Below are 12,379 nucleotides of genomic sequence, written 5' to 3'. Positions count from 1 at the left end.
GAGAGAGAGAGAGAGAGAGAGAGAGAGAGAGAGAGAGAGAGAGAGAGAGAGAGGGAGGGAGAGGTAAAAGGAGGAGGAGGAAGAGGACAAGGAGGAGGAGGAGGAGGAGGAGGAGGTGGTGGAGGAGGAGGAGGAGGAGGAGGAGGAGGAAACCTGAGAAGAGAACATGAGGCTTGGGAGACACCAAGAGGCCACCCTGTTCTCTGGGCCTTGGTTTCCTGGAGGAAGAGATGGTCTCCCAATCCCTACCTGTCCTGCACCCTATATCTGGGGTTCACAGAGCTAACTCCAGTGGAAGTACTTAGCTGCCCACAAACAGGGTTACAGGGATTAGAGGTAGAGTCATGCCCTAGGCCCAGGAGAGTGACAGCTGACACCTGAAGGAAGTAGGGCACAGCAAGGAGCAAGGGCAGTGTCCTACCTCTGATCAGCCTCAGATGTCCAGAGGCTTTGAAGAAGGAAGCTTCCCCCACACACACACACACTCCTCTTGACCTTCTACCAGCTGCTTAAGGCTATGCTTCCTGCAAGCTCTGCAGAGAATCGTTCTACTTGGAGAAGGGAAGATAGCCCTTCATGCTTTCCTTCAAGTGGCTTTCAGAACTCTGCACCTCCACGTGCCTGCATGTTCCTGTGTCGGGCCTTGTACCAATTTCCTGGACTTGGCCCTGAGGTTTTTTCAGAGGTAGATGGGGAGAGGCTGAGATCTGGAACAAATGTGCTCTTCTGCGGAGCAGCTCCCTTGCCTAAAGCTTCTCCCTGTGGCTTGAAGAGTTTCCCATCCAGCCCAGCTCAGTTCAAGAAGAGACACAAGTTGGAAACAAATAAAAATTGGACCCCCTAAAAGATATAGACCCCTTTCCTGGTTCTCCATTTCCTCCCTCCATTCCAACTTCCACTAAGAAGATGTCTTCCAATAGTCTAACCCCCCACCCCCCACCCCACACACAGCTGCTGCCTGTCTCGAGCTCCCAGGACTGCCCTCCACAAGTCAGAACGTTTTCTGCCTCCCAAGTTCAGGTTCCCAGGGCAGCTGTACAAACCTATTTGTCAGGTAGGTACTTTTCCGTTTGTTTATAATTAACCATAATTTCCTATAATCCCTTCTTACAAAATAGCCTTGGGAGTCACTTTTGGGTAGAAGGAACCATTTGGATGTGAAAATATTACAGATTGAAATAATTAGAAAAAAATTGTAAGTTGATTATACATGACAAGAGGAATTATAGAGGGACTATCTCAAAATACTTTGAGTCTCTCAGAAAATTCAAGAGTTATAGTCATCATATTTTTTCTTTTCTTTTTTTTGGGGGGGAGGAGTGACAAACAAACAAGAGAAACTTATTTCTCAGAGGACTCTGGGCTAAGAAGCCATTGCTCAGGGACCCACCAAATTTAGCATCTGATCAGATGGACTGATAGATGATAGATAGATGATAGATGGATGGATAGATAGATAGATAGATAGATAGATAGATAGATGGATGGATAGATGATGGATGGATGGATAGATAGATGATGGATGGATGGATAGATAGATGGATGGATGGATAGATAGATAGATAGATGATGGATGGATGGATACATGATGGATGGATACGTAGATGATAGATGGATGGATAGATAGATGATAGGTTAGTAGGCTCTGCAGGCATGCCAAGCATTCCGCCATGCTGTGTATTCCTCCTCGCTGTTTCCCCTGGGTTTTGCACACCCTCTCTCCGTTCCTTGTGCTCATCCCCAATCATGGCACATGACATGGGTTTTTCCATGAACTACACTTTATTGGATCTCCAAGTAATCAGAAGTATTGGCTCAAGTCTCAATCGGGAGGAATCGCGCCAGGCCCAGCGGGGAGGCCGCCGGCTGGTTCCCGGGGCCCGTGCCCGCCCCGGGCCGCGGCTGCCCACGCCCTGCCCGGCTCGCCCTGCCCGGCTCGCTCGGACCCGAGGCCGGCCGGGCCTCGCCGCGGCGCCCCTCCTCTGCCTTCCTCCGCGAGGAGCGCGTCCAGCCTCCGCCGCAGCTCCCCCGGGCCGCACAGCTCCGGGCCCGGGGTGGGGGGGGGGAGCCCCAACCCCCGCCCTCTGCCACCTCCGTGAAGTCCCCTCACCCCCAGCCCAGGGGCGGAGCCAGGCCCCCCACGAGGGCCTCCCCACGGACGGCAGGAGGAGGGGGCTCCTTAGCAGGAGGGCTGCTGCGGCCCCTCCTCCGCGCAGGGCCCCTCCTCGATGAGCTCCAGGTCGAACTCGTCCTCCAGGGAGCCCCCGACGGGCAGCAGGCGGAACTTCTTCCCCTTCAGGGTGCAGGTGCGGTGCTCGAAGTCCAGCACGGCGTTGTGGTCCTGCAGCACGTCGGTGCCGATGATGGCCTCCTCCGCGCTGGCGTTGGCCACCAGGAACTCGGCCTTCAGCTTCAGCTTGCCCAGGGACACCACGGTGTCCCACACGCCCAGGATCTTCATTTCCGCCCCGTTCGCCACCTTCACCACGTTCTCGAAGGGCCGCAGCGTGTCCAGGTCGCCGTCGGTCACCTCCTCCCACAGGCTGGGGTGGACCACGGACACCTGGGCCCCCGAGTCCACCAGGAACCTGACGGGCACGTCGCCGATCTTCCCCTTCAGGTAGTAGCCCTTGCCCATGCTGTTGGCGAACACGATCTCCTTGGCGCGGTAGCCCTCGCCGGCGCCCGGCGCCCCGAAGGCCCGCAGCAGCGCGTCCCGCACGGCCGCGTAGTCGCCCTGCTCGCGGGCGCCCAGCCCGAGGAACACGTCCAGGGCGGGCCCCCGGAGCGCCTCCCGCAGGAACCGCAGCTTGGTGGCGTGGTCCCAGTGGTTGAGGTCGTCGATGACCTCGAAGTGGTGCAGCCAGCGGCTCGGGGCCACGCTGGCGCCGTCGAAGGGCTCGGGCACGAAGGCGTGCTGCCGGCGGCCCGCCCGGCTGCTGGCTCCGCTCGTGGCCATCCCGCTGCCCGCCTCGGGAACCTCAGCCGCAACCCACGCCAAGGAGAGAAGGCCGCAGAGCAGAGTGGGCGCAATCACGCTGGAGGACGAGGTCTGTGGACGCAGTGTGGAGTCCCTGCCCGGCCGGGCAAGCGACAGGGAGCAGGCAGACAGACGGGTGGGGTGTCCGGCCGACGGCGGTGAGCGGTGCGTGTGCGGCCTGACTGCTCGGCAGGGCCTTTTTGATGTCTAGCCCGGGCCCCCGGGGCTCCCCATTCTCCTTTGTTCTGGAAGCTCCGCCCTCCCCGGCCCCGCCTTCCTGCCAGCACCCGGCCTGACTAGCAGGATGGGTGCCTCACCCTACCCATCCATGGGTCTGACCCAGGCCTGCCCACGTGGCAGGAAAGGCAGTCTCCGTGGAGGCTGGGGGTAAGCAGGTACCCTCCCCAGCTTGTGTCCCCGAGTGACCCAGATGAGGGCACGGCATGTTATGACATCCGAGAATTTGTCATCAGCTAGGGGAGGAAGAGGGGGGGAGGCAGGGGCCAGACTCCCCTCTGCTTTGAGTTTGGGAAGCCCCTTTGGTCTCACCTAAGTGGTCCAAGGGAGGGAGTTTGTATTTATTGAGCTCCCAGTATTCCCTGGCACTCATCTGGGGACCCAATGTGTAGTCCAAACCAAATGTGAGATCCTGAAGATTCTTCGGAGAAGGAGACAGAAGAGGATCCCAGAACCAGGGAAGCACAGAAAGCATTCTTATTGTTGTTGTTTTTTTCCCTTTGGTCCATGGGACTTGAACTCAGTGCCTGAGTGCTGTCCCTGAGCTCTTTTTGCTCAAAACTAGGGCTCTACCACTCTGAACTACAGTACCACTTCCAAAAAGCAGTCTTTAGGTGAGTTGGAACACACACACAGGACCTCAGTTTCTGAAGAAATATGCCTTTCTCAGTCTCCCCTGACTCAGAGTCTTCCCTCTTCCAGGGTAGGCCTCAGCCCGTGGGCTTTCATTAATGCCCAGAAGTAGGCTAGCATGGTGAAGCCCCGCGTCTGACTCCAACTCTGAGTGGGTTCTCTGCTCCATCCCTCAGATGCTGGCCCTCCCAGTCTGGTCCCTCCATTTTGCAGGAACTTTGCAAGCCCCCTCTGTGGACGCTACAACCCTTCCTTTCCCACCCTACTGGCATTTCCAAAAGGAGCCACCACCCTGGAGTCTCACTCCTTCGGAGTCCTGAGTGAGGGAAGCATCTGCCATGTCACTGCAAAAGACCCAGAGGCTTTGGCTGGAGAAGGAGTCTGGGTGACATGTTGCCCCTCCCTTTCTGGGGTGAAGGACAGTCCTGGATGTGCCACAGAGGTGGGGTGGGGGTAGATCTATGAGCCCAAGGACGGGAGCCTGGCTTGGGCCAGTGCAGTGAGGCTGGGGATGTTGGAAGGATCCAGTTTTATGACGCTGTTCAAACGTCATCTCCTCCATGTAGGCGTCTCTTCCATCCTTAGCACATGCATACACTTGCAGCTGAATGTGTGTTGCGAGGTGCACTGATGGTTTATCCCCAAATTCTGTCTCCTGTAACAAACCCAGTCTTTGGCTCACAAGCCTCCCATTTGTGAGTCTCCATTCTGCATAGAAACCTACTCTGGGACCTGGAGATTGATCTCTGAGCTCCAGGCTTGTCTGGGTGTGATCACCACAGAAGACATGAAGAGTGGAAAAGGAAAAGGGCTCAGTGACATAGTTGTGGCTCTGGGGCTGATTTTCCTGGCCAAGACCCTGCCCCCTTGCCAGTTCTCTATGCCATGCATTGCCTAGTACCTGGCCGAATCCCCGATGTACTTGGCACAATCATGCCTTTGGAAGTCCCAGGGCCACACTTGAATACCCTCAAACTCTGCTCCTGTGTCCAGCACACTTGACCTGACACAGTGAGCCAGCAGAGACACACTTGGTCACTACCTCTCCCCATTGCTACCTGGTAAGGAAGGACATGTGGCATTCCAGGAGTCAGTCTGGGAGAGGGGGAAGTGGAGCACTGGAAGATGTCAAGTGCACGTGAGCCTCGAGATTACACAATAAAAAACGTGCGTGTAGAAAAATATTCTATCCACCCACGAGACCAGGAAGCCCCTTCTGCTGGTGGACTTGCGTGGATCCACTTGGGGCCATTGTGATGGGTGGGACTCTGTGGTCTTGGGGCTGACCCTGTGGCTTCCTGCCTCCCAGATGTTTGTCACCTCACCTCCACAGACTCCTGAAAGTGGGGACGCAGGAGAAGGCTATCGCATGACTGGGGGAGGAAAGAGAAAGGGTGGCTTGTCGTTGGAAAAAGCAGGACTGCTGGCTGTCCTACATGGACTCTTCAAGACCACAATTCTAGATGTTCAAGTCACATCTCCCTGTGGCTCTGACACTAAGATTAGGGTCACTCTTGGGACACTATTTGCCTGAGTTTACAGTTCACTTTAAGGAAGTCCTTTCACACCTCTTACTTGTGCGAGCACCATGGTAGCCTAACCAGGCTGGTCCATATTCTAGGACCTCACAGCACAGCAGTGGCCAATCCATCCAGAGTGGGTTAGAGCACTTTAAAAAAGCAGAGCAAAAGAAAGTGCTGAGCTGGAGGAGACTGAGCCCAGGTCCTGGGGTTGAGCCTTGGATGGCCTCTCATGAGGACAGTGGAGCAAGAAATGATTGTTAATTGTTCAGGAATTTGCTAAGCCAATTACTAAGTCAGTTGGGAGCTTGAAATTGGATGTAGTGGGAGTATTTACATCACAGATATTGAGGAATACGAAATCAGGCCTTTTTTTTTTTTTCTAGAAAGCCACTTTATCTTTTGCATGGATGTTTGGAAAATTCTCTCCCCCCCCGCCCCCCCCCCCCCCCCCCCCGGCTTATGGCAATCTCCACTCCTTCTCAGCTGCCTGGGCTCAAATCACCTGTGTAATGGAATAGACCAGGCCCACCTGGCCAGTAGCCTTCCCCATGTCTCCACTGTCTCCCTGCTTAGGAAGGCTCCCTCCACAGGGAGGCCCTGGAGGTCTCCTGTTCACACCCAGCACTGCATGGAGGGGGCAGAGGTCAGCCTTTGGCTGAGTTTAGGCTCCTCTGCAGCTACAATCAGGAACATGGTGGAGATAACTTCTCAGGTTCCTCAGCTCATCCTTGGAACAACCCAGAAGCATGCAGGCAGGGCCTTTGGAATGGCTCTGGTAAGTCATGGGGCTAAACCAGCTGGGGCAGGCAGGGAGCCTCCTCCCAGAACCCAGCACATGGCAGTAATTATTGACAGTACAGGTATTGGGGTGGAACACCCTGTTTATCACCCCATTAGCATCTCTTGAGTGTGAAGGCACTCGACAACTTAACTGAGCAAGGGCAATAAACAGGAAGGACTTAGGGAATCCCCACCCTTCACACCCCCTCATGGAAATTTCTTGAGGGTGAGCTCTACTGGCCCAATTCTGCCCTGGCACCCTGGTTCTCTTTTCAATTTCTTTTCTCCATGAGAATTGGACAAAGGAGTATGAGTCCAGAACAGGGGCCTTCAGGCTCCCAGAGAATTGAAACCCCCAGAGGGCAGTCACACACCCTTGGATGGTCCTACTGCCTGAAGACTTCTGAGGAATACAGTGCAGGTTGAAGAGGAGCTGGAAGCCTCCGAAGCCCCGTGAGGTGGAGACATGATCCCCAATGCAAGCTGGGGAACCACAGGCCTGAGGGCAGACCTGATCCTCTAAGCAGATCATTTTCCACAAGGAACTGGGAGCAAGGTTAACCCGTGCCAGGCACAGGTCCCCTCTGCGGCTCCTTTCCAGTCTGACTCTAGCTAGCTCTCTGCTGAGGCAGAGGAGGGAATGAGAGAGGGGGAGGAGGAGAAGAAGGAGGAGGAAAAAAAGGAGGAGGAGGAAAAAAAGGAGGAGGAGGGGAAGGAGAAGAAGGAGGAGGAGGAGGAGGAGGAGGACGATGACGACGACAACAACAAAAAGATGCAAAGAAAAAAGAAACCCACTCCACATACTGTACATATGATATTGTGCATGGGGAACATAGGCTATGTACATACTATGCACATGCTGTATTCACACTGTGCAATGCTGCATACACAACTGTGTGCACGCTGTATACACACACTGCACACACACTGCATCCATGCTGCATGCACACATGTATACACACAGCGATCCCAGGGTTCTCAGATGAAAACAGCAGAGACACTGAGTAATGTGTGCATGGATTTCAGCTCCCATCTTTTGTTTTGCGTATTTATTTGCTCTTGCATTGCCAGTGAGTATTAAAAACCTATTTATTGGAGGCACCTGCTGTTTTATTAGCCTCTAGGCACACTTGCTGCTTTAGAAAACTAGGCAGGTCCCCTCCCCGTGGCTTACAAGCTAATGAAAACAGGATGCAGATGTTTAACAGGCAGGTCTTGAAGAGTTTAAGACCAACGTGTACATGCAGGCTGAGCCACTTCAAGCAGTCCCCAGTCACAACCACGCTGCTTTGAAGGAGCCAGTGTTTAAGTGGGTCATCCTGTCTGCTGCTCCTTCCCACGGGAGGCAAGGACCTGGGCCACTTGGCCTTTCTACCCTGGGCACTTGCCACATCTCACCACCTAGGCCGCCCCACCACTCTGACCCAGGCTTGCATGCCCAGGGCGTGATCAGCTGCCCAGGGGGCGGTCCCCAAATGTCTTCCTCCAGCCATTGCTGCAGGAAGCTAGGGCACTAGGTCTTCAAGCTAAAAAGAAAAATGAAGAGGTGAGCCTGCTGTAGCATCTCCCTGGAGACTCAGATGGGAGCCCGAGGGGACTCCAGTAAGCTCTCACCCAAGCTGGCAAACCCAAGTTGGGTGCCCTTATCCCAAACCATAGACCAACCTACCAATACCTGCTCCTCTGGCTTGGGAACCACCTGAGCTCCTCATCAGCCTTGGGCCCTCGGAAAGGGCAGTTCTTTGTCCCCTCCTTGTCTCCTTTCGTGGGCCCTATCAAGCTCCTCCAGAGAAGCCCTCTGCTTACCAGCAGCCAATGTCCCTCAGAGGATGCCTACGGGGCCATTTGCAAGCTCCTCACTGCTGCAGGTCCCTCTTCTGGTTTGGGTCACCTCCCCTTCTCTACCACCTGGCTTAGAAGTCCTTCTGCTAGCAATGGTCCAGCTCAGGCCACCAGGGAAGTTGACATATCAGGAGGCAGCAAGATGGCAGTGCCAGGCATGGCTGTGCCAGGGTCCTGGGGTACACGTAGCACGGCGATCCGGGCCCCCCTCGAGTCTGGGGTCAGGGCCTGGGCCAACTGAGAGAGTCGATGGGAATGGGTTGCTGACTAACTCCTAAAAGTGCAATCTGCCAAACCGGTTCTCTCTTGTTTTGTTCTTTCAATCAAATGGGAAGATTACTGAGGTGTCCTGAAGGCTCCAGTCCCCCACGGCCCAGCCCAAGAGAGTTTCCACCCAGTTCTCAATTCCTGGAGCCCTGATCCTAGACCAAACCCTCATTCCCTCCTGCTCCATTACTGCTGTCCTCCTTGGGGCCAAAGCGGTACAGGGACTCTGAGGAGCCGGACAGACCAGCTCCAAGGACTCCACGTGTGCCCCCTCCCCCGCCGTCACCTCCCCCTCCAGTGTCCCCTCCTCTCAACCGAGATTGGAAAGGGGCTTGTAAAACAGGCCCGGACAACTCAGGGGATGTGAAACCACTTTTCACAAACACTCCAGCCATTTATGAAACGTTCAGGCAATCAAAATGCATTGATTGAGTAATCGCCAGATACAAATGGGCTTTTAACGATACCAGAAACTCGGCTTAGAGTCAGCCACATATAGGACTGAGTCCAGTTTGAAGCACCTCAAAGGCAGCTTTGAACTGATCGTGAAATCGTTGTAATTGCTGTAATGATAACTGGTATTGTGAGCAGTGAAGACCCAGGAAATAGGTGCCACCTGGGGACCTTTGTCTCTGGAATGCAGCTCCAACTTAGCTTGGTTCCCATCATCCGGAAGTTGGGGCAGCCAGGGGGGTGGCCTCTCTTGGCACAGGGGAGTGACTGACCTTTACCTTCCAGAAGAGCGAGGAGAGGCAGGAAGGAGAAAGCAGTGGAGTCCCACCATGTAAGGGAAAGCTCCAGGTTACTGGTAGTAACAGTGGTAAATGTTTATTGAGCTGCTATTGTGTCCAACATCAGCTTGATGACTGGAGGTTAGTTAAGGTTCTTGGATAGTCTGTAATGTAGACAGGAATAGAAAATGCAAAACAAGAGGGCTGCAAGCTCCTCACATATTTATGGAGGCCAAACCTGCTTCCCTCTAGGAGATGAACGCACCTGTTTGCCCTCACAGGACGCGCAGAGAATGCAGCCCAAACCCCCGGAACCCACAGAGGAGGTAAGAGAAGAGAGCACACACATTTAGCAACTGCTGCATGAGGTGGTGGCCCAAGGTTCACCTGGTAATTCAACTAGATGAAAAATCAGCCACTATCACCAAAGAATGATTAAAAACAAAACAAAACACAAAACCCAAGGCATATTTAAAGTACAAAACCAGACTGGAGGCGTGGACAAGTGATTGAACACCGTTGTGGGCAGAACAAAAGCTTATTGAAGGCACAAGGCCTGAGTTCAAGCTCACCATACACACAAGAGTTAAAACACACACACACACTAGCAGTGTAACAAAGGAATGAAGAATTCACCAACCAAAAACTTGGGTTAATTTTTATTTTTTCAAACAAGAAGATGTATTTTGTTATTATCCAGTACACAGATGGATTATGATATCTGAAATAATCCGGGCTCTAGTGGCGGAGGCCTGCGTTCCTCACTACTGAGGAGGCTGAGACCTGGAGGGTCATGTGGAAAGCCCGCCAGGTGAGGACGGCCCTCAAGACTCTACCTAAAATGCCAAGAGTGTCTCGAGTGGTAGAACACCAGCTGAGGGCAAGAAAGCCACACAAGCTACACTATACAAAAATCTAACATGCGGATTTACCACAAATTAAGTTGCCACGTGGAGTGTGCTCTCATATTTTCTATTTGGCTTCATTTCTGTTTCTTGTATATGTGGAGACCAGTACAGGGCCTTGAACTCAAGACCTCAAACTCTTCACTTGACTTTTTCCAATCAAGGCTGGCACTCTGCAATTTGTCCCATACCCCCACTTCTGGCATTTTGCTGATTAACTGGAGATAGGAACCTCAAGAACAGGTCTTGCCTGGCTTCTCACTATAAGCCTCCAGCCCCAGCCTACTGATTAGCGAGGATTACAGGGAAGAGTACTGGCATCTGGTCTTTTCCTCCTTTTTTAAAACTAGGGTAAATGACTTGTTGAATTAAAAATCCCTTTGTAAAACTACTTAAAGATAGTAAACATAAATAATATTTTTTGTCGGTCGTGGGACTTGAACTCTGGTCCTGGGCTCTGTCCCTGAACTCTTCAGCTCAAGGCTACCACCCTTAAACCACAGGACCACTTCTAATTTTCTGATAGTTAATTGGAGACAAGAGTCTCACGGACTTTAGTGCCCAGGTTGGCTGTGAACCGTGCCCGGCTAATAAATAAATAATTTTTAACACAGAGTAATGATCCTGACCTACCATTTGAAAAATGTCCCCAACCAGTGGGGAGCAAACGAGGTTTGATTCAGATGTGGCGCCATAGGGCCAAGGGGCAGAGACAGACATCTTAATATTTGATGGAACAGAGCAAGATTTGCACATTTCTAGTCTTCCTGAAATTTCACTTTTTAAAAATAAGAATGAATTGTTAATCACAATCCCAGACCTAAAACAACTATAGAGCTATGATAACAAAACCAGCCTGTTATTGGCACAAAAATAGACCCAAATATCAATGGAACAGACTAGAAGAACCAGAAATAAAACCATATATTTAGAGTTATCTGACATTTGATAAGGGAAACAAAGATATACAGTAGAAAAAAGATAGCCTCTTCAATAATTGGTGTTGGGAAAACTGGGCATCCATCTGCAGAATGCTAAAAGTGGATTCCTGTTTGTCACCATGTCAACTCAAAGTGGATCAAAGACCTCAATGCCAAACCTGGAACTTTGACATTACTGCTCCTCTAGCAGTAATGAGAATCACCATCACTTAGAAGCATAGGCAGGAACTTTTTTAAATGAGTCCCCAGGGCACAACAGATAGGTGAAGGGCTTGACAAAATAAAAGATTTCTGCACAGCAAAGGACATAGTTACTAAACTAGAAAGACAGCCAATGGAGAAAAATCTTTGCCAGCATGGCCACAAAGGAAATACAAATGAAAACAACTCCGAGGATCCAGAGTTTGGCTTAGTGGAAGAGTGTTTGCTTAGCATGCATGAAGACCCGGTTCAACTCCTCAGTACCACATACATTGAAAAAGCTGAAAGTGGTGCTGTGGCTCAAGTGGTAGAGCTCTAGCCTGGAGAGAGCCCAAAGACAGTGCTCAGTCCCAGGACTGGCAAAGGAAAAAACTTACACTTAAATTGACCAGCATCCTGAATTCAAACAACAAATACTGGTGGAGATGTGTGGAAAAGGAACCCTATTGCCCTTTTGGTGGGAATGTAAACTAGTACAACCTCTCTGGACAACAGTCTAGAAGTCCCTCAAAAAACTAAATACAGACTTTCCCTATGACCCAGCTATACCGAGGCAGGATAAAGACACCTGCACATCCACGTTGATTACTGCACTAGCCACAACAGCCACGTGATGATAACAGCCCAGAGGCCCTACAATAGATGGGTGGATCAAAAAAACAAATGTGGTACCTACACACAATGCAATTTTACACAACCATTAGAAAGAATAAAATTTTGTCATTTGCAGGGAAATGGAAGGACCTAAAACAAATCATTTTAATTGAGGTAAGCCAGGCTCAGAGAAACAGACAACATGTGTTCCCTCATTTGCAGAGACTAGATCTAAAATGCATAGGGACATGATAAATTATACAGGACTTTAGACAGTGAGGAAGATACTTTTAGGGGAGGAACACAAGGCACAATGCCTATGTGATCATGTAAAATAACATTTATCAAAATGAGCTCCAGGAAATGGAACCAAGAGAGTTTTTCTTTGTTGTTAGTTCTTGTTCTCTTTTCTTTTTGTCTTGTTTATCTATCTTTATTTTTTGGCCAGTTGTGGGGCTTGAGCTCAGGGCCTGAGCACTGTCCTTGGACATTTCTCAAGGCTAGAGCTCTACCACTTGAGCCACAGCACCACTTCCAGCCTTTTTTCTATGTATGTGATACCAAAGAATCGAACCCAGGTCTTCGTGCATGCTAGGCAAGCACTCTACCACTGGGCTAAACTCCAGCCCTTGTTTATCTATCTTTAGGACAGTAAGGGGGACACAGAAATGGAGCGATGGGCCGGGAGTTTGGCCTAGTGGTTAAAGTGCTTGCCTAGCATGCATGAAGACCCGGGTTCGATTCC

The 12,379-nt window shown here is 51.6% G+C and overlaps 1 protein-coding gene across 1 annotated transcript; it reads right to left on the bottom strand.

Moving 5' to 3' along the window:
* Window positions 1-2,179: 2,179 nt before the first annotated feature.
* Window positions 2,180-3,037, bottom strand: Asprv1 (aspartic peptidase retroviral like 1). The gene has a single exon (XM_090337576.1). The coding sequence runs from the start codon at window positions 2,957-2,959 to the stop codon at window positions 2,180-2,182; it is 780 nt and encodes a 259-aa protein (XP_090193702.1). The 5' UTR covers window positions 2,960-3,037.
* Between the last annotated feature and the right edge of the window lie 9,342 nt (window positions 3,038-12,379).

This window comes from Megascapheus bottae, chromosome 7 (genome assembly GCF_031878675.1).
Source record: "Megascapheus bottae isolate mThoBot1 chromosome 7, mThoBot2.hap1, whole genome shotgun sequence".
NCBI classification, from domain to species: Eukaryota; Metazoa; Chordata; class Mammalia; order Rodentia; family Geomyidae; genus Megascapheus; species Megascapheus bottae.
Note: the sequence above shows the minus strand (reverse complement) of the source record. Positions and strands in the feature narration are given on the sequence as shown.

Bases quoted from the DNA above. Each gene is read 5' to 3' on its own strand.
- Asprv1 (XM_090337576.1), bottom strand. From the start codon at position 2,959: ATGGCCACGAGCGGAGCCAGCAGCCGGGCGGGCCGCCGGCAGCACGCC.